Source organism: Aplidium turbinatum, chromosome 17 (assembly GCF_918807975.1).
Source record: "Aplidium turbinatum chromosome 17, kaAplTurb1.1, whole genome shotgun sequence".
NCBI classification, from domain to species: domain Eukaryota; kingdom Metazoa; phylum Chordata; class Ascidiacea; order Aplousobranchia; family Polyclinidae; genus Aplidium; species Aplidium turbinatum.
In genome coordinates, this window is record NC_137488.1 from 9952216 (window position 1) to 9975208 (window position 22993).

The 22993-nt window shown below is 36.7% G+C and overlaps 1 protein-coding gene across 1 annotated transcript; it reads right to left on the reverse strand.

Moving 5' to 3' along the window:
- Window positions 1-664: 664 nt before the first annotated feature.
- On the reverse strand, window positions 665-6911 carry LOC145786718 (uncharacterized). Its single transcript, XM_082598441.1, has 9 exons — window positions 6572-6911; window positions 5313-5462; window positions 4832-4921; window positions 4280-4378; window positions 4026-4112; window positions 3594-3862; window positions 3217-3333; window positions 2740-2899; window positions 665-2005 (listed from the first exon to the last, which is right to left on the reverse strand). Exons 1-9 carry the CDS (start codon window positions 6855-6857, stop codon window positions 1824-1826), a joined length of 1440 nt encoding a protein of 479 aa, XP_082454567.1. The 5' UTR covers window positions 6858-6911; the 3' UTR covers window positions 665-1823.
- Window positions 6912-22993: the final 16082 nt, after the last annotated feature.

A 22993-nucleotide genomic window follows, 5' to 3' on the forward strand; every position in this document is an offset into this window, starting at 1 on the left:
TTTTGTCTAGAAAGCCTATCGACAGCTCAAGCGAGGCCAAATACACAAAGCGTGCCACTTCAACAATAACTTAAATAAATTTGTTTTCAAAGGAGACTAATGAAAATGTTTAATTTCGAGTTTAACAAAGCTGCAGCCTTTCACTCCTTCACCTTTTTACTTCCATTTCAGTCAATTTTATCAGTCTTCATTTAATTGTCCTGGACAAAATAAATAGCCTACGCTATCATGCCAGCTGCAGTACTCGTTGGGCCTACCAAAACATACATGAAAAAGTGTCAATACGTTGCAAGGTTTAAATTGTATTCTACGTAGCCTATACAGCGGCTTAGATTTTTATTGTTTTCTTTAGTTAAGAGTACTTTTGCGTACTTAGCATTGAGTACTTTTTGTAGAATTGATAGTACTTATTGTTTAATAATTTTATTGGATTGCTTTTTGAGACATTTTAGGCCGATTTCGTGCCGTCGGAGATGTTTGACCTTGCTTGTTTTTATTTCAGTTAAAGTTGTCTGCATTCTGCCTCATGGAAAATTCTCAACAACAGGCTTGTTCAACAGGCTGTAAGGCACACACAATAAAGTATGCAAATCAGCAACAAGCATTTTATTAGGCTAATAACATTCTTGTTTCAATTTTGTGTAAATATCATGTACTGTAGCTTACTGCAAAGAGCCAACAACCCTTGAAATTTACATTCTCTTTAGTTTAAAGAGTGAACTTAAAATATTAGCTAAAACTAATGCTCAATAATAAAATAAAAGCTGAAACCATAAGGTATACAAATTTTATATTTCTTCTTTATCGGATCCACTTTCAAAACGCAAAATCTGTCGAACAGCTTCTTTATTTCATCCATATACCACACATCAACATCTTTACTGTACATAAAGTTTTGTGGAAATAACAGCACAACATATTCTATTTAAAAATCTTCAAAATGCAGCAATGAACTTTTAATAAAGATAACCTCCACTTCAACCATATAAATCAGCTCAAGAATACATGGCTTCTGATAAAGATCGCATGCTGACTGCTGGAATTAGCGCAAGTTCAACCGATTGTAAACGGCAACGTTTCCAGACAGAAATGCACAATACGCAGGAATAAATATTGGCACAATATTTACAAACAAATTCATAACAAGCAAATAGAATTTTATTTCGTCAGACATCTTTCCGAACAAACATTTTGAGGCAGAACAAGTAAGTAAGCTAGATCACAGTGCTCCTGCAAACGCATTGAGTTTTGTGATGAACAAAGCAATACTAAGGTACAAACACTTAGCCATGGTCCTTTTTCGTATTTTTGCAGGAGTAAGCGACAATACCAGGCCAAATTGCTCTACTTTGCTATACAGAGCAGTGATCTGCTGTACAATTGCATTTTGTCGTCACAGGCCTGAATGAAGACCATTTTCTTGACTTTTTCCAGCACAAGTGCGTTCAGCTAAAACACAAAGACAGTTATTGCGGAGAAAAAAAAATTTCAACAATATAATTTGTAATGACCATTTCGTTGTAGCATTTTTATGAAGCCCATCACACAAATAGGCTAAAGTTTCTAAGAAATGTGAGCAAAAAATGACATCAGATAACAATGAGCAATGCAAGTATGCCAAGTGCAATATTTTCAGCACAAAACTTCACTTGCTGACAAGAGTAGACTACATTGAAAAAAACTATAGGCTACAGTATATTATCTAATTCTTTAGTTTTTTTGTCTATTTTTATTTGTTGATTTCTGCTAGTTGACCAACAAACTAAATAGGCTGCAACAATAACAAGTTTTGAACTTCTTTCAAAAATAGCTAAAGACAAATTTTATTGCTTGATGTTGTGCTGTGATTCTTTGTGGCGTCTCAAATCTACTTTTCGCTGAAATGCTCGGTCGCAGCAGTCACAAGCAAATGGCTTGTAACCAGTGTGTTTTCTCATATGGGTTATGAGATTAGAACTCTGACTGAAGGCCTTCCCGCAGATCCGGCATTTGTGTGGCTTTTCTCCTGCAAAGAGGTTAAGGTATACTATCACTTTTATTTAAGGATTTCAGGTGCCATAGAAAACATCTGAGTATATTTTCCATTGAAAACGCAAAAGTGTAAAATACACTTAGAGCCAGAAAAAACACTCATATCCCTTTTCTTCATTTGCTGCAATGCTTTTCCAAGAGTTTTGCCATTAATTGCCGATACATTTTTTTCTATTCAAATTTTTGTATTTTTAATAGTTTAGAGAAGATTTGTCCAATAGAAGGCTAGAGATCTCTTACCAGCAGAAAAAAAAACAATGAAAAAATTTTGAGAGAAAAACAGTTATATTACAATAGACATCGTTTAAAAAACATCATGAAAATTAAGCGAATTTTTTGTCTGCTTTTTGGAATGTTGAGAATAGAAAAATATGAACAAACTCTACACCACAGTAAAAAAAAAAAAAAAACATTTAGAAGGCAATAATTGAAATCTTTGGAAAACATTATAAAATTATAAACCTACCTTCACAGCGAAAGAAACTTTCGAAACAATTAATCGAAACAACTGCGCATGAAAGGCTGGGTCTGGCACCACAAAGTGAAAAAAAGGCGTTGTACTATTAGGTTCCCAAATATTTGTTTCGATTTATCAAAAACTACCTGTTTCTAGCTTTCAGTGAAGTAAGTTTCAACTGCATTACGTTAACAATTGTTATTTTGCTTGAACTCTGTTCCTACGCATTGATGTAGGCCTGCTGTACAAACCTGTATGAATGAACGTGTGTTTTTTCATGTCGGATTTTTGATGAAATCTTTTGCCGCAGTAAGGACAAGGAAAGGGTCGAGTATCACTGTGTATCAGCAAGTGAGTTGAGAGTGTAGAGGATCTTTTGAAACTCTTATGACAAATGTGACATTCGAAAATCTGAAGTAAAGTCATGATTTGAAACCCTTTAAAAGGACATAAGACATTGAGACGTTTTTTTTACAATGCACATTGAGTTTCCGTTGTTAGAAAATAAAACTCCACGAGCGGGAAACAAGAAGTTTTTCCGACCAAGTAAAAAAATAGTTAAATTAAACCTTAGATCTTGGCCAAAAAGTTATTTAACTCTAAAATGAATAGTAAATTTAAAAAATCGTTTGGTTTTGACCAAATAATTTTATCAAATCACACAAGACTGACCGAAAATGACGAGATGCTAAAGCTGCAATTAAAAAGTGATTTCCGTGTTAATCTACCTTTTCTTTTCCGCTCATTGCTTTGTGATGCACGAGTGACATCGGATGATTCAGGGTTTTGCTGCAAACGTTGCAACTATGGTTTTGCTCATCCGAATGTGCCCGCCGACCGTGAACCTGGCAAGAAAATGTATTTAGAAGATCAAAACAATTCACCCAACAGTCAAGATTAATAGAATAATATTTTCAAGATTTGTATAAGTGATAGGCTATTAGATGAATAACTAATTATTATTAATATTATTATATCATTATCATTTTAGAAAAGTATTTTGTAGATAGACCTAATGCCGCAAGTTTTTGCAGCGGTCAGCAACAACAACTTTTTTTAAAGTATGCAATTCATTTAAGTGTAACTTCGGTAGATCGTTTCTTACCATTAAGCCTTGTAAGTTCTTAAATTCTTTCTTGCATTGCAGGCAAGGAAAAGAGATACCAGTTGGAGCACAACCTCCAGAAAGTGATGCATAGGACGGTATCCCACAGTTGAAGTTTAATCTTGGACTTGCAAGACAAGGGTTATTCATTGACGGTTTGCTCTGTGAAGCGTCGAATTCCTTTGTTTTGTTATCTGGATATTTTGGTCCTGAAAACCCCATGTTTGGAAACGAGAAAACTTGACTTTGTTTTGGAAAAGAGAACATATCTGTGAAAAAACTTTGCAGCTCATATTAAATATTACTTTAAAACCTTATTTTTCAAACTAAACTAAATACATAAAGGTTTTAGCAAAATTGGGATTACGCTACTTAGGCTAATTGTACATAAAAGGAATTAAGCAACTGTGGAATTCATATAAAATTACTTACTGGAATAAAGCGGCATAGATCGCAGGAACGAAGACATGTTTTGCATTTGGTTCAACAATTGAAATGTTGCAAGGTTGTTGAAGTTTTCTGCAAAAAAAAAATTGGTTCACAAAACATGCAAAGCCGCCGACAAGGGGTGTTTTCAAACCAAAAGGAAATAATAGTAGAGTGTTTAAACATGTAGGCTTATAGTTTGCAGAGGGAAAGTTATCTTGTTGCAAACAGATAAATGAAAAAACCTAAACAAATCTAACCTTTTTGCAAATGTTTTTCTTCACTTTGCATCATGATTCGTTGTTGCATTTGATGGCGAGCCTGGACTAATGCAGGAAATCGAAGCAGTTGGGATTTAGCTGAAATCGAAGAGATTTTATGGATAAAGTTTAGCATGATTTATTTCAATATAATCAATTGTTGCATAAAAGCTTAATTGTCCTAACAGTCACTAGTTTACAATGAACAATCACTAATGATATTTTACTGACACTACCACAATAAATAGTAGCAGTTGCATTTTTTTTGTTTCCGCTCATCAAAGTTGAAAATAACACTTGCCATAACGTACAAAGGGCCTAAAAAAGGCGCAACACGTTAACGTTAAAGCGTCGTAGAGACCGAATTGGTTCATACACTTTTACTAAATATAAAGATTTGGTACGGTTGCAACACCTTAACAAATTTAAAAATGAAAAAAGATAAGATAGATTTCAAAATATGTGTTTGAAAAAAAAACGCAATAAACAAAAGGAAAAAAACACATTGCGGGGTAACTATAAAATTCATGCATAACACGGCGTTAAACTTACCTAGAAAATGTTGAAAAGCAATATTACTCCATTCCGACGTTGCTTGTTGCTTCAGCCCATCTGGCTGTTTGTGTGTTGAAGATGCGGGGCCTGTTTTATTTCAATGGTTAATACAATGTCTAATGAGCGTTGAAAAAGATTAACTTCTAAAGTTTTAATTGATGGTAAAAACAAACTGGCGTAATAACGGCTAAAAATGTTTGTTGCGTTCAATACCAAAAAATTGAAATTAACTTTACTTCTCAGTTTGCATTGAGAAAGTTTTATCAACAGTCCCTCTAATATATTGTTCTTAGAACATCTTAGATTTCATCTTGGCGTGCTTTAAAACTGCAATGCATAAACTGTCCGTCTTTAAAATGGTTTTAAGGCAAGACCTATCTGCGATAATCACTGTTTTCTATTAGCCTACATACATTATTGCAATTATTACAAATGCGCACCGTTACTATGAAAATCTAATATTGAACAGTTTTATTACTTTCACAAGTCGAATTTAGTGCATCCACTGGTGGTCGCCATAGCGCTTTTGGGGAAGAGTACCCTTCTGAAGAACTTGTGGAAGCGCTAGATGTGCCGAAGGAATTGAAGCTTTCTTCATTAGTCAGCTTCATCGGCTCCTCCACGTTTTCTAATGGAGTTAATGTCATAACACATCAAACACATGCACAACAATTACAAAATGGCGAACACATTGGCCTACTACCGAGCTGGTTAATTTGTCGGACACTCCACCAGATACACAGGCAATAACACAAGTTACTTTTTTCTTGTAATTTTTCATACGTCATTTAGGCCTATTTATTTCAAAAGGCCCTTTTGTTTTTCACAATAAAATTTTTAAAAAGCAGTCATTAGAGCACATCAACTTGACAACGCATACAAAAAAACCTTAGAAAAATTAATATTTGTGTTTGATAATAGTCCTGATATTTTGTGCCAGACTAAAGAGAAAGGGACGGATAAAATATGATTTTGTGCCATGAATAGAAATTGAACGAAGCGCTTTCGAATTGTACTCTGTCAATCTAAAATATTTTGAAGGCTATTTGCTCTTAAATACCTTAAAACGAAGCCACATCGATTACATGGGCAGTGTAACTTTGACTTTCCCTGATTTATCAATAACTCAAAAGTTTAATGTCAAAATTTTTCTCTTCGACGTTCGTATAGTTACCAACATGAATCAAATGAATTTTTGTTGGTCGTGATTTTTAATGCATTTCAAATGTAATTCGATCGCATAAACTTCACTCCGTGGCAATTGCACCCTAATCATTGGCAGCACTTTTTAGAGATGAATTTTAAATTGTTCCATACGCTACTAAAGCGTTTAAGGCCTGAAATTAATAGGCGATAATGTTTTTGCTACACCTTTTTCGAAATCTAATTTGTTCAAATCGTTCTAGAGTTAAATGCTTCAGGTTTGATATTGGTATAAAGTTTCTGTACAGAAAAAACTCACATATATTTTAACTTTCACATCAATTTCGGCAACCAGCTAACAAGCAAGAAACAATGTAAAATGTGACATTGAAAATGATAATTTTTTTTGCACTCTAGAATCACACAAGGTCACGTATACGGCTTCGATGATATAAGTTTTCAACTAAAGTTTAAAACTCTCTTTGTTTTATATGCTCCTAAAAAATATTCACACATGGTAAAATTTCTGCTCTCGAAGTTGCAGTCCACAACAACTTTTAATTTAAATATTGTACAACATCCAATGTAGCCTACCTGTGCCACTATCTTCGTCTGATATGGTTTGCCCATGAGAAGATATCGAGGTCGGGGAAAAGTTTCTGCGGGAGTTGATTTGCTGCACATCGGCCAATGCTGTAAACATACTTCCGGTCTCCAAGATAGATGTCATTTGTTCTTTTTTAGAAAATTTTCTATCCAATCTATTTTCTTGCTTTCTGCGTACAAACTCACCTTCGCATTCCAACTGTTTACTGTGAAGGTAATCTTGCCCAGAATTATTGCGCGACTTCTGAAGTGATTTGTCTTTTAAATGATTCATAAAAGGAGAACAACGATCATCTTTTTTCTCATTTTGCAAACACACTTCCAGAGATTGAGTTGTTGTACTTCTTGATTTTGTCGACAGACACAATGGCTGGGTTTGTCCGTCTGGTTGAATTACCTGAGAAATGTTACTTTTTAACATTTTGCACACGTGTCTTAAGTATACTAAGTTACGGTAGCCTACTAAGATTATTTTACTCTTTGTAAATGTAAAATCTTATTTTCTAAAAATGTTGAAGACAAAACGTAAAATATTAACTTTTGTGAAGGGACTCAAACTCGTAAGTTACCTGCATTTAAAAACCGTTAGCTATTTTTGTTTCACACCTGACCAAAGCTGTAAGCCAGTGATGTGGGATAAAACTCTACAAGAAGATTTAACTAATACCATCGCTGACAAAAGAGAGAAAAAGAAAAAATGTTTTGAACATCCTTAGTGCAGACCCCATTCAATTATTAATTCAATAACATTTGAAATGCCGTTCACCTGGCTAGGAGTAGTTCATGAAAATCGTGGAACACAAAAACTGTTGTTGAGCAATTACGCCAATGACAACACACAATCTGTATAGAACAGGTGCTGCTTTTTAGCTATAAAATGAGAAAAAAAAACATACTAATACAAAAATGGCTTTGTTTATGTTTTTTTAATTTTTGTATTTGAGTGGTCGTATGCATGCAGAATGCTTTATCTCCGATCTTTCATTCATTTTATTTGTTGACATTAACCAGTCCGGGACGAAAAACACATATTGCCGTCGTCATTTGCAACAACTTTTTCCGTCGTTTGTATAGCCAAAAGGTACGACCCTTGGTACGGTCACCGAAAGGTTGCTGGTTTGACACCGCTCAAGAGCAGAGCCTCTCTGCTACCTTAGGAGAAAAGTAGCATTGCTACAGCAGCCCTACTCTAACAAAAATGTGGCACCGCTATTGCTACCAAAAAAGCTACAACATTAGCGCGCTACCGCCCACCTCTGCTCAAGACCTTGTGGTTATGTTTTTGCATGACGCTTCAATTCAATTTTATTTTTCATTGCTGGGGCAAACATGTAAAGAACGATAAAGTAGCCTAAACACGCGAATTTGACACCAACAAACGGGAAAGATGACCAAACCAAAAAGTTAAAAAGATGCATCAGTAAAACATTGTTTGGAAAACACTACCTTAAAAATGCACAGCAACCAAACCTAAAAAATAAAAGAGAAAAAAAACTTTTAGGCTATTTCGTCGGCTGTAAAATAAGCCTACAATCAACACTTGCAAGTGCAACAAGGGCGATTTAACACAAAAAAAAAATCAAAAAGTGACAAATTTCACGAAGATTTTACTTTGAGAGTCTCGGATTCACAAACTTAATTGTGATGTCATAAAAGACCCAGAAAGGTAAAAATTGCAGGAAACCAGCTCAGTGTCAGTGGTGTACGGATCCAAGACTTTTGGTATCCTGATCCGATCCTGTTTTCGCTTTTTGAGATCCGGATCCGGTAATTTCTAGATATCTCAGATCCGAATCCGAAACAGATCCGAAGTAATTTTATGTTTAAAATATTATTATAAAAGTATTTCACCGCACGACAGATTCACACTATTTGTAAAAGTAGTTCACAAAATGGATTCATGAATTCAGTAGCTTACTATTTAGTAGGTGTATGGTGCTTAGCCTACAACCGGACATAATGGATTATTAGCTGATTACTTTTTATAGCACATTTGGTCCCTACATAACAAGCATCCTGACTTGGTTGGTTGGTTTGGTTTTTGAATCTTTATTCTCGGACTGACAAAGCCTGGATAGGTTATTCCTGGTAGTTTCGCATACTTGTAGAGACTCTTGATTCAGGGCCGGTTACCGAGATTGGCAGAGTGAAGTTTTCCGATTGTTTAAGTGTTGCTGCCGGCGAATTATTCCATTCACTAGGTGCCGCTAGTGCACCCCTGACGTCCTCATCACAACTATCAAAAAAAGGCAAATGACATTTATCGGGCATGTCTACCGCAAACGCGAAATTGAACACTCGGCAATGATGGGGCGATATCCTGGTCAGAGGCACCGGGGGCGTCCACGTTTGGAAATCTTTAAAAATCTTTCAACATGGACAAACCAAAATTTTAAAAACCTAATTAGAACTATCGTTGTGGAGACTCACGGTAGCCGACGCCTTATTCAGGCATGGCCGATGATGATGGTGATGATGAGGTGCCGCTGAATAGAGAGCAGTCCTGAAATGCGTTGCTCAAGCGCACACCCCGAGAGTCGAACCAGCGCCGCGTGACCTTGACCCGAGCGCGTAACCACTGAGCTAACTGTAAGTTTCATGTATTGCTACTTCATTCAAATGCACAATTTCATTCTGATGTTACATGGCACAATCACTATGGTTACTGAAATAACCATAAGCATAATTAATGTAAGCTTAGCTTACATCTATTTTGACGAACAAAATTTTAGTGTTGCCACAAACGCAATGGTTCAAAACGTTCTATGGGTTTGGAAATGTTGCTCATTAAGATTTTGTATCTTTGGATAGAAAATTTAAGAAAAAAATTATGAAAATTTAGGATCCCGATCCGATCCCGACCTTGTTTCTTTTAAAAAAAGCAAGATTTAAATCCGATCCGGATCCGATGAAAAACAGTAAAATCCGGGTCCGAATCCGGTCCGCATCCGATTTCTATACACCTCTGCTCAGTGTGATCGTGCCGATTCAGAAAAAAAAAGTAAATAAAAATAGAGATATCATTAAATATGATAAAATATCGACATACTACTTCTGTTTAAATAAACTTTGATCAATCGTCTCCAGATTTAATTTACAAAGGTTTTACAAAAGTTGAATATATTTGAGTGAAATAAATTTCTGGCAATTCAAATGCAATAATTATTTCACCAAAAAGGTTGTCAAAGCGATGAAAATGCAAAAAAATATATTATATTCATTGTATATTGTTAATATTTTTTATTGTTATTATTATATTTATTGTGTTGTTTTTATTGTGTATTATTGTATTATATTATTTGTATTAATTAGTACACTTATCGGCATGATTGAATGTTGACACAAGATTTCCTTTTCGTCCACGTAATTTAAAATTTCATTGATTTTACTGAATAATCATTTTGCTGGAGGATGGTTTAGTTTTGAATCTTTATCCTAGGACTGACAAAGCCTTGATAGGTTATTCCTGGTAGTTTTGCGTACTTGTAGAGGCTTTTAACGCAGAGCTGGTTAATGGTTACGAAGTTTGGCAGAGTGAAGTTTCCGATTGTTGAAATGTTGTTGCCGGGTATTTATTCCATCCACTAGATGCTGCTGAATGGAGAGCAGTCTTGAAATGCGTTGCTCAAGCACACATCCCAAGAGCCGAACCAGCGCCGCGTGATCTTGAGTCCGACACTGTCTTACCCGCTGATGGTGGGTCGAATTAAGGTACCTTCCGGCTGTGGAGCTGCTGTGTTTTAAAAACAACGGTTTCCCTATCCTTTGTGAAGAGTGATTGATTGAATCTTTAGCCTTGGACAGAAACCTTCTTCGAGAGCTACATTCTGGCTGTTGCTTGTAAATTATTCCATCTACTAGTAGTTTCTAAATGGAAAGGCGTCCATGAAATGCATACTTAAGTACACACCCCGAGAATCGAACCAGCGCCGCTTGATTTTGCAGTTTCGTTGTCTGTAAAGTCAGCAACCAACAAACTATCAGGGAGGACATTCAATGAAAATACCTTCATTTCTTTTGTGATAATTCAATTCCATATAATAAAAATCCAAGTTGCGTAAGTTTGAGACACAATCTTGACGTATCAATGCCAGGTGTGCCAATCATTAATTGTAAAGTAGAAAGCAATTGCTGCTTCAATTGAATAATTGATAGAATCTAATGACCCCTTAATTGGACTTTATTTTATTGTGTAAAGTCGAACTTAAGCATGATAAGCATGAAGAATGCAAATTTGATCGGATTGCAATGAAGCTCGAGTTATATATTTTTAATTTTTTATAAATTTTACATACTAGATTATTCAAAACACAAACAATGTTTAACTAAATCTTCGCCTGAACTCTGACATTCATCATTATTGCTAGACTCTACCTGTTATTTCTGTGCCAGTAGATTCAAAATATCTTTATTTCTGTTCCAAAATTATAAAGATATTGAAAGGCGATATTCAATAAGAACTCCATTTTTAAAACTTAAATTTATTTTTTGCGATTTGTATTTTTTGAGTTAGAGTGAAGAGCCGATTGAGTATCCGGAGTTAAAGTTCTAGGTTTCAGTTTAGTAAAGTGGCATAACTGTTATTGGAGTTCTATCATAATATCTCCAGCATTTAAGAGATTTTTTAATTCAAAATGAAAATATGTGGTTGCATTGCAAGATGGATAATGTATTAAACACTTCTGTTAAACTTAAAAAAGTTGAATCATCGGAATGATATTGAACGTTGTTCGCCCCGATAGCTCAGTGGTTTGCGAGTAACTTCTGGAACAAAGAAACTTCAATATCAAGCGGCACTCTTTCGACTCTCGGGTGTGCACTTGAGCAAACCACGGACTGCTCTCCATTTAGCGGCATCTAATGAATGGAATAATTCCCCGGCCACTCTGTTAATCTCGGTGATCGGGCCTGCGTTAGTGATTTAAAACCTCTACAACAAGTATGCAAAACTGCCAGGATTAAGCTCTGCAAGAAGCTTTCCCAGTCTGAAAATAAAGATTCAATCAATCAATATATGAACATGAGCTGAGGAAACACTTTCTAAGCTTTATTCCGGTGGTTTTACATATTTTTATTGTAAGCATTAGAATTGCTGATTGAGGACCTGTAGCCGTGCTTATTAATTTCTTCCTGCACTCATGGTACCGGTATCACAAGCTAATCTAAGAGGTAGGTTTAGCTTTGAAAGCGGCCGGAAATGGATTTGAAGTCTAAAAGCTTGAAACTTCTTCAAAGTTTTTTTGGAAACAATGTGTTTGCATGCAATTTTGGAAACAACTCTTTTTTTGTGGTAGGCACCTCTTGTTACTATAACTTTACAAGCATTTTCTTCCCCCTTAAATTTATCGTTGAAAGAGGTCTTGTTTTTTAGAAGTGTCTTAATTTTGTGGCTCGGGACTTCATTGTCGTCTGTATTTTGTTGTTGGCTTTCAACTTTATTCTAGTATTTTTTATTCGAGTTTCGCCAAAATTATGGTTAAAGCACTCTGATCATTTACAGGCAGTAGCGCTGACAGAGGGGTCCAGAGAGTACTTTTAGACCGGACCCGAGATGATTTCACTGGCCCGTAACAATTCCAAGGGGCTCGAAACTTGAAGAAACCACCTAGTATTCGTTAGATGCGGTACGTTGTTCTTAGAAGAGTCTGAATTTGAGGACCCAAAGTCTCACTGGTACCGTCCCAAATTATCCTCTCAATGACCCTTGTTTACAGGCCTAGGCAATTAAATAATTGCGACTTAGAGTCTTCGTTTAAGAAGTCATTTAGTTATTATAGAAACAAATATTAAAACGAAACTTACAGAAAAATCTTTTTGAATAGCCTACAAGTGTCGGTAGCCTACTGCTGTAGCCTACACTGTACAGTGTATGGTACAGTGTACATGCTACGGACTGGCAGAATACCAGTAGGCCTACTGTAAACTGTTTTGACTTCAGATAGTTTTTACTTTACAATATATATTGTCACATAGCCTAAAAACCTTGATAAATAATAATCAGTTAGGAAATAACGCAAATGATCACGTGCTAAAAATTTAGTGAACGTGCGACAACAGTATTCCCATACCCAAATTCAATACCGGTATGACTGCACAATCATACAGTAAAAACAATAAAACAAAATGATGAAAAAAAAAAAGAAAATTCACCATATGTTGCCTTTAGGTTTAGATGTATTACGACTCACAACAATAAGCTTAAAATTTGTGAGAAAACGTTTACATATCAATGTAGATTTTTATAAACATGTTTTGCTATTGCAAATTGCCTTGTTCCGATTCCTTCCACTGAGCTATCGGAATTTCACAGATGTGTCAGTTTATTACTTTCTATTTGAAGGATGATTATTCATTGATAGTCTACTGTGCACACAAAATTTTAAGTACAATAATGAACAATTTAGAGTTTCATTTGCAAGATACAAATTTATTCATTTAGCTAACAGCGAATAATGTTCAAGTGGAGCAATTTATTAATTTGATAAAAACGTGGTCGATTACAAGATCTCATATAAAAGAAGCGATTGGAACGGTATCGGTGATAAAACGTTATAGGCTCATGTTTATTCTAACGTTTTTGCTTCAGATAAAGGTTTAGTATTTGTAATTTTAAACATTTATTGAATCTGTCAACATTTGTATAAAAAAGAAACGCAACCACTACCGGTACTAATCACCATTCTTTCCATAATACCGCACTGCAAAACTGTTTGGATTTTGTGTTATGGTTGTTGACCTTGTTAGCCTAATATATTACCTTGTGTTCTGGCATGTAGATATTGATTACATGACAAAAGAATGTTTGTTTTTTGATTTTTATGACATGATATTTAATTGCTTTTGTCGTTTAGTAGCAGCAATTGTATCTTTCCACTCAAGGCACAGAACTAGATTCAAAAGGGTTAAAACTAATAATTACGCTTTCTTGCCTGAGTTTTTTGTACAAGTCTACTTTAGGTCCAATGAACTGCTCTTTTGCAACCTCACATTACCACGCCATATCCTACCATTTTCAGTCCCAGGGCCAGTTAGATAAAGAAGTAGTATCCTTCGCTAGTCGCTACATGCAATCATAACGTAACTTACATGGAAAACACCTTCGTGCTCCATAGGAGAAACCGGACAAACATCGCGTGCAACATTTATGGACAGATAAATTGCATCTATACTTTTCACTGCATTGGCCACTCAATCAACAAACTTACAAATTTTTAACGAAGAAACGTGATGTTGTGAAGTTTACTCAAACATCTCTTAATACTCTTCAATAGTACAATTACAGGTATACGTTTTGTGACCTTCCATAACCATAAGTATACTTTTGTTTCTGCCGTGAAGTAAATGTAGGCTAGGTTGCCAAAGTGTAACATAGTTTCATGCAATTTTTTTAAACTTTTTTCTCATAAAATTTTTTAAAGTACGGTACCGTATTCCACGCAACTAGTCTGCGATATGTTTTCTGACGTGAGATTCGCAGAAAGAGTTACCACTTCTATTCTCATGCGTGGTTGATTGAAAAGTCCGACTTCCGTGCGAGGAGGTCCCATATCCTATACGTGGATGTTGGATGAACGAAGTAGGGGAAAGAAGGAAGCTGATTTCAACAACCACTCAGTCCAAAGCTGCCAAACTCTTTTCTTTGATATAGTGTATTGATAAGATTAAATGTGTGAATCGTATCATTGAAATACAATTTGCTTAAGGGTTACATCATGACATTTCAAGGAACTAGTTACTAGACTATTGTATGTTTTTATCATTATCCTTTTTGCAGCAATTTGCAATTTTAACCTATTATTGAATTTGCCAACATTTAGTATAGAAAAGAAACGCAACGACTAGCCTACCGTAGCCTACTAATTGACTAGTTACCACGCTTTCTATAATACCGCACTGCAGAATTGTTTGGTTTTTGTGTTATGGTTGTTGACCTTGTTAGCCTAATATATTACCTTGTGTTCTGGCATGTAGAAATTGATTACATAAGAGCTTGTTTGTTTTTTGATTTTTATGACATGATGTTTAATTGCTTTCTCCGTCTAGTAGCAGCAGTAGGCCTATAGTATCTTTCCATTCAAGACACGGAACTAGATTTAAAAGAGTTGGCTAAGTAGGCTACACTTTCTTTGCTTGAGTTTTTTGAGTAAGTTCTCTTTAGGTCCAATAAACTGCCCTTTTTCAACCTCACATAGAAATCTTATTTCTTCCCTACCACGCTCAGTAGTTAGATAAAGAAATGACACCCTTTCGCTACGAGATGAAATCTTAACGTAACTTACGTCATAAACGTTTTCATGCTGTGCAGGTAAGACCGCCCGAATACTGACAAGCCTACAATAAGAATAGACAATAGATTGCATTTATAATTTTTTTTGCATTGCCCACTTAACAAAGAAATTTAACCCTACAAATTTTTAACGAAAGAACATAATGTGAGTGAAGTTTACTCTACCATATTTTCATGCATTGTTTTTCAGCTAAAATGGTTCATGCAGCTTAACCTTACTGAAAGTTACGGAGTGGCGTAGCAGCGCCATCTGCCGTCCTTTGATATTGGTCAGTGGCGTAACCAGAAATTTTGAAAGGGGGGGGGGGGTTTGACTACCCGCGGGAGTGTTTACCTTAGACGACACCCAGCGGCGGAGGATCTTGGGGCCTCCCTCAGAAAATGTTGAAAAATTACTTTGAATTTGGTGCATTCTGAGAGCATTTTCAACAAAAATGTGGGTGTTCTTTCTTTTTGATAGCCGCTATGTATGAGCTGCTATCCAACCTGTCTTCTTCCTAACTTTCGACTCAAGTTCCACATGTGTTGAGTGAAGGTTGATGGTATATTGTTAACAAGAGACGGGTTCGATTGTGATGTGGAATAGTCACTTCACACTCTTAATTACGTCCGTCCGTTAGATTCACACATCGTAAAAGGAAGACGAAGCACGTTTGGAAAACACAAGTTAGAAAAATAGAGAAAGAATGACGAGAGATTGTCGCTCAAGCGTGACAGTGCATCGCAATGATGACGTCACGATTGCGCGACAATCTATGTCACAATACGGAGACAGATAACTTGGCCATAATTTCGTGAACAGTGGGTATGAATATTCCTGCAAAAAGGTGCTGTCCGGTGGCATAGCAAAAGTATAAAATCCTGTTTTCTTCGGAAATTTTTCGGAAGTAAAGCTAAGTCTCTATGTTTTCTTGTTGCTAATTCCTGGCTATTTGAATTCCTATGGAGATATTTGAATGTTTGGTATTGGCAAAACTCCCTCTTTTAATGCAGTTTCGTTTAAAATTAGGCAAACTTTGTTTTAGAAACAGAAAGAGACTGAAAGCATCATTCTCAATATCGTGACGTCACACGCTGCCAAAGGGGGGTTGAAACCCCCAACCACCCCTCTCCCCCCTTGGCTAAGCCACTGATATTGGTGGATATGTCATTTCACCCTTGTTAAGGGTCATTAGTGGATCATCAAGTTGTCTTATCCAAAAATTGCGTTTCCGATTTCAAAAATGTGGAAATCCTTGACTTGACTGGGAATTGAACCTTCGTCGAGATTGCACTATACGGTGTCCAGTAGGTCGTATTTAACTGCTCGACCACATCTCAAGACAACAAAGTTGTTGTTAACTTTAGTCGATGGCGTTCAATGGAAAGGAGAATAGTTTATCTGCATTTCCAACTACTCAGAGACGCCTGAATCTACATGCTCATAACTTCATGCGAGGACCTCACAACCAGGCTTGGCTGAAGTCACGTTACGTCACAGAGTAAAGCAGACGTTCAACTAAACTGAGAAGAAAAGAAAAATACTTTCTAAATTGTCAAACCTAAAATATTTATCGATATGGCGATATGATAATGTTAAACCACCCGGGTTTCTGCTTTAATTTTTTGAACTTCTACAACAAAAAAAATGATGAACCTCAATTTTCGTCATAACAAACGTACCATTGGATATGTCTATAGCATCCAATGGGTAATTAGCGACACCACTGCTTTATAGATATATGTCTCTAATATAGTCCATGTAGCACATTATTCTAAGCATAATTATTTTATACCGGTACTGAAACAGCAATAATAAAGGCTTTTACAAAATATAACACAATAGACAGAGAATGCAACATTCGGTTACTTTTGGCCTAACAGCAGTGTAGCCAGAGAATGCTCATGAAGTTTACCACCTTCAACATCTTTGAGACGTGAGGTAGGATCGGGATCCCTGTGCAGGGTGCAGGCCCGTAGCCAGCCGGGGGCCAGGGGGGGCCTCGCCCCCCCCTGAAAAAAATTTCGCCCCCCCCTGGCAAAATCCCAACATTCTCGAGCAACAGCTACCATTATAATGATTATTATAAATTAAAATGATTAGCAGATATTGCTACATTTGGATCTAGCACTGCCGTTTGTGAGTGTGGATTCTCAGTGTTAACAAGGGTTGACGCTCCCACTAGACCAGTGGTTCTCAACCTTTTTTCTTTCGTGGCCCATTTTTGTTTGCATAAAAGTTCTGTGGCCTATTCAGTTTTTATGTAAGAAAAAAATTACAAAACAGGTTTATAAACAAAAGCAGCAGAACATTGCCTTTAGAATGTTGCTGGAATCCCCTTGTTGAATCCAGGCGCTGACGCTTCACAGTATCTTCTTTTCATTAAAAAAAATTCACATCTTCATCCTTCTCCTTGTAATTTGGATGACTAAGAACCTTACAACATAATACGCATTGTCCTTTTTCTTCTCTGTTATCAAAAATTGATGTAGGCTGCATACTGAATGTAATTTTTATCAAACTTAAAGCTTCAAATACTGTATTGTCAATTTCTCCCCAAAATAATCCACAAAACAAAATGCTGCACGTACTAAAAACGCGGATCTGCAGAAGTTCAACAAGGCTACCGCTTATAAAGATGGCTTAATTGTAACCACAAAGTAGTAGTCTATTACATCATAAAATGTTGTAAAAACTGAGTTGATGTAAAACTGTACTGTATGTTGCAATAATTAGATAGAATGATGATTGCCACTTTGTAGCTAAAAACAGCAGCATCATTCATTGTAACTAAACAAACACACAAGTGTAAAATTGACTATAATGACAAAATGAAACAAAATGTTTTAATAAATCTTTCAATTTTTAAAATATGTCTGTGGCCCACATCAAAATGCTTCTATGGCCCACCAGTGAGCCATGGCCCACTGGTTGAGAACCGCTGCACTAGACGGAGCATGTTACAACCAAGACAGGAAAACTTGGTGCTTATGGCCGTTGAACATTCTGTATCGAAATCTATCGATTTAGACTTGTTTGTGAGACGGTTTGCATCCAAACATCCGCGACTGCAATTGCAATAGATTAGCTCATGCAGTGGCGTAGCCAAGGGGGGGTTAACAAGAAAACATAGAGACTTAGCTTTATTTCCGAAAAATGTCGAAGAAAACACGATCTTATCCTTTTGCTATGCTACCGGACAGCACCATTTTACAGGAATATTCATACCCAAATTTTTTGTTGAAAATGCTCTCAGAATGCACCAAATTCAAAGTAATTTTTCAACATTTTCTGGGGGAGGCCCCCCAGACCCCCCGCCGCTGGGTTGCTGTGTTATGTTGGTCATTGTAATATGGTTGCCGTGATTTAACTACCAAATAAAATAAGAGACCAGTGTTGGCCTTAACACTAATCTGATATATTGCAATTTTTGTGGATATCGATATTTGAGAGGTTAAAATGCCAAAATCATTTCAATTTTTTCGGCCCCCCCTAAAAAAAGTTGGCCCCCCCCTTGCTTTGTGGTCTGGCTACGGGCCTGGCAGGGTGTAAAAAGTTGACCCTGAGAACAGCGGAATACTTGATAAAGTCAGTCGTGCTGACTGACGAAACGTCGGAAATAAAAGCTAGGTAGGCCTATCATCTTTATCATCTTTAACATTGCACACCTAGTAGACCTAGCCTATAGTCACCAGAAGAACGCAAGTTACTTTAATTATCAAATGCCTGGTGAACAGTTTCACTCTGTTTTTACAGTGTTTATACATTTTTTTCAGTCTCGAGCACACTTTAGGTTCAGGAACGTTTTTATTCTGTAACCTTTATCTTTTTCCTGACCCATGTTAATGAGACGTTATTTTCCTCTTTGATAGCCGAAAATAAAACATTAAATTGAAAAGGATTCACCAAACAAGGTTTCTCGTTTTGAAATTAAAAGTAAAAAATTTAAAAGATGCCTGACAGTTCTGTCTGTTTAAAACAGTTTTAGATAGGAATTCTCATTCAGTTGTGTTAGCCTACATCCTTGATGGAAAGCAATTCCAGGAAAAACACACTAGCCTACAATCCATCACAAAATTGCTGCAAAATCAGACAATGCTTTGTATAGGGACTGGGGAGAGTGGGTTTGGTTTCAATTTGTTTAAAAATAAAATTCAAAAAAGTTGGTGTAGCCTATTATTTGACAACAAGGGGTTTAAAATGTTTTTTTTTCAGTGTCCGCTCGTCGTCGTATGAGCATCTGGGGCCAAGGGTCTATTTTTACCACCCTAGATTCACGATGTTGTTGGACTACACTGGAAGGCTGCTGGGGAGCAGCCAGTCTTTGGTTTCATCATCCAAGACACGTAGACCTTCTAGGCTACTCTTTCCAGCGTCCGCTCTCCGTCGTCGTATTAGCATCTGGGGCTGAGTGTCTATCCTTTTACTAACCAAGATTCACGATGTTGCCAAACTACACTGGAAGGTTGCTAGAGAGCAGCCAGTCGTTGGTTTGATCATCCAAGACTTCCAGACCTATAGTGTCCGCTATTTTGCAACAAACAAATAGCCTACATACATTTTTAAACGTAATTTGTGATAAACAAGCATAGCCAGCATTTTTCCTACTAATACAATGTCAATTTAAAGCAGGAAGGCTACGCAATTTGTTCCCTAGCAATTTGTATGCTACACTACGGAAGGCTACGTTAATTCAGAGTAGTAGTAGGCTAGCCGACTGCTAATTTTCTCTCAAGAAAATATTTACAAGTAGGCCTACAGTAGCTGTTATTAAAAAAAGTTGCACAGTATAAAAAAGTTGCGAAGACTAAACTTTAAATTATCAAAAAGAGCCAACTGAACATCGTAAAATAAAACTGCTTTCAGGTCAAAAACGGGAAACTCGAGATTGTTTTCACTTCCCACAACGGCAACTTTGCCAATTGTCCCTCATTTCAATCTTACACCGACTGAAATATTCGCACCAAAAAAGGTAGGCTACATTTGTCAAGCAAAACTCGGGGTTTTCCAGCACCAAAACACAAACAAAAACAACCAGCATAAGGAATCGATAATTACCGTTGGCGTTGGCCTTGGCCATGGATCCCTGCATGAAAACAAAACTCAGGAGAACATTGTTGAATAAGGGGAGCAGCTGACTCGAAGACTATATGTCACTTCGCTGCTTACTGTCGTCTATTGTATCGCATCTGTGATCGCCAGTGACGTGCGGTGAGGTTCCTAGATGGTGAGGCACTACTTTTTTCAAGTCACTTTTACAATAAAATTTTTTAACAACAAAAACGGTGTCATAACTTACTAATCAAAAAAATTAGCAGCATGCTTTCACATTTATTAAAAATAAAATCCATGCGCCTATCCTTTTGGACTAAAACATCTGTGACTTTGTTGTAGAGACCCTTCTTTACTCCAAACATTATCACTAGATATTGAAAATAAGAGATGGGAAAGCAGAAAAGGCAATTTTTAAAGCATAGCCACACAGCCACTTCTTTTTTGAGTAGGCCTACCAATCTCTTTGAAAGTTGCAAGTTATTTTTTTTTTGTTCAGTCGTCTGATGCAAACCTTATAAATTTGGAACAGGTCTTCCTTTATTTATGATTTCAACTTTGGATTGAAAGTTTAGTTTTTAAAAATCTCTCAGATTTGATACTAAAATCTTCCTCCATTTTATTTACATTTTATAAGAAACAATCCTTTACGCTGCAAGAAGTCACATACCACGTAGGCTCGCGGGCACTCCAGCTTGACGAAAAAGGTTTCATAGCTGTGACGTCACATTTGAGGCGTGCCTCAAATCGTAGCTAAATCGTTCATGATGATTTCTGGCGACTTTGCGAAAGAAAAAGGCACGCATAGTGTTGGGCGCGATAACTCATTTTTCAGTTAAGCGATAACGATAATCGATAAACGAAAAATGCCTAAAGCGATAACAATAAACGATAAATCAAAAAAAAGTTAAGCGATAACGAGGAACGATAAATTATCGCCGATAATGTCCGATAACGATAAAAAAAATTTTCTTGATTAGCGCTGCCCCATCCCATGCAGCACGAACTGTTTTCATCAACATGACGAAAAATCGAACATAATGTACTGTAAAGGGACAAAACTCTTTGTAAGTTATGCATGAATAGAATCGCAACAGCGGCAGTAGGTATCGAATCTTCAACCTCTTGATCCAGAATCAAACCACTGAGGTAACCGCCGTGCTTATAATTATACCTTCAGATACCAGTTGGATGCTTTTATCAATTGAGTTACACTGCCGCTGACGTGCAGTAGGCAAAATAATTGAATCAAATGAAAATAGCCTACTATAAAAAATTCCAAACTTTGTATTTTGCTTTCTACGGGCTGTTTACAGCAAAGTCAGCAATAATTGAAAAAATTCCAAAAAACGCAAAATGCTTGAAAATTTATCAGTAATCTTAAGCGTTATTGGTAGTAAAAATGTGCATACTGTGAAATCCATCAAGCTTGTCAAATTAGTCGTGTTTGTTCAAGAACAATAACATAATTATCGTAATTTACTGATAATTTCAGATAATTTTTTCTGTTTTCTTTGTGAACACCATCATTAAAGCAATGGCAGAAAGCTGAGTTGTTGAGATAAAAATTACAATATAAGGCACTGTATTAGTGGGAACAAAAATATTTGATTGAGCGTTGGCTATGTCGCATAGGTAAATCGTCGTCGTATCCAGGCTTACGCCCGGTGGTAATAAGTGTCCTGCCCTTTCGATTGCCGTTCCAGCGCTCTCACCACTCGGCTATGCAGCATAGGTAAATGAGAAAGGTTATACTGTATTTAGCATAATTATACCACGCAACTCGATACGCAACTGTATGCTCATGAGCGGTGTCGAACCGGCGCCCTTTCGATTGCCGTTCCAGCGCTCTCACCACTCGGCTATGCAGCATAGATAAATGATAAAAAATACTGTATTTAGCATAATTTTACCACGCAACTAGATGCGCCTATTGTCATGCAAAAACTACTACAAGATCCAAAAAGTGTGATGTCGGTCTGCATGTCAAATGCTTTAAGCAATATCATATTCTGCAATGACTTGTTTCAGTGATAGTGGCGCGAAAGACAATGTTTCCGATGTAAAAGCGGCCTCGTATTGCGGCACTTTCATAAACCACTTGCCAATTTCTTTTGCTTCGCTTCAAAGGAATCTGTACCGCCTGTGCGCTTACATTTTAATTGTAAAATTCACTCGCGATTGCCGATTGCAGCAAAACAACAAGAGACTTGTTGCATGCATTTCATTGCATTGCAATTTGCAACTCTAAAAATTACTGTGTTGTCAGGGCCGTCGCTGCAGAGGGCGTGCCCCTCCCATAACAACGACCTGTGCACACACACTTCAGGCACTGAAGAAGAACTAGTTATAATTTTAGTTTCATGAACTAGGTGGCTAGTAAAAATATTACTTTTCATGTTCTTTCCACTTGTGTGTTGATCCGAAATAAAATTTATCGGCGATTAATTATCGGCGCTAATCAAATATTGCCTTTGGCGATAACGATAAACGATAACTGAAAAAATAATTAAGGGATAACGATAAGCGATAAAAATTTATCGCCGATAATTATCGCCGATAATGCCCATCACTGTAGTGCAGTGTATGGAAGTTTTCTGATCTGAAGTGAGGCAAAGCTGGCGTTGCCTCTCCTTGCGTATTTCAACGATTTTGACCACATGAACGCTCGATAGGAATATCGCCACAGAAACAGAAACAAATTAAAGCACAGTTTGGGTGTAGACTACAGCAATTCACACAAACTAAAGCACCTAAAAACGTGCAATATTTACTACTTTTTAACAAAAAATATTTATTCTGTGATAACCATTTCTTTGATATAACTTTTGCTTTGCCAGATGTTGGCAGGTGAGGCACTGCCTCACCTGCCTCCACTGACTGCACGTCCCTGGTGATCGCAGTGTACTGTATGTTATCGCAATGGGCGCAAATAAAAGCATGATTATTATTATTATTATGAAGAAAGGTTGCGGAAAATCTAGCTCCGATTCCGCTAAAAATCCAATCCAGTTTTCCAGTCGGCAATATTCTCGAGTTCTGTACTTTGTTCTCCCAAGTTAGAGAAAAATCCATGACTTGACCATAACAC

Coding starts and splice junctions, on each gene's coding strand:
- LOC145786718 (XM_082598441.1), bottom strand. CDS start 6,857: ATGAATCATTTAAAAGACAAATCACTTCAGAAGTCGCGCAATAATTCT. Junction 5,463..6,571: donor AGACGAAGATAGTGGCACAG/GTAGGCTACATT, acceptor TAACTCCATTAG/AAAACGTGGAGGAGCCGATG. Junction 2,900..3,216: donor CAATGAGCGGAAAAGAAAAG/GTAGATTAACAC, acceptor ACTTTACTTCAG/ATTTTCGAATGTCACATTTG.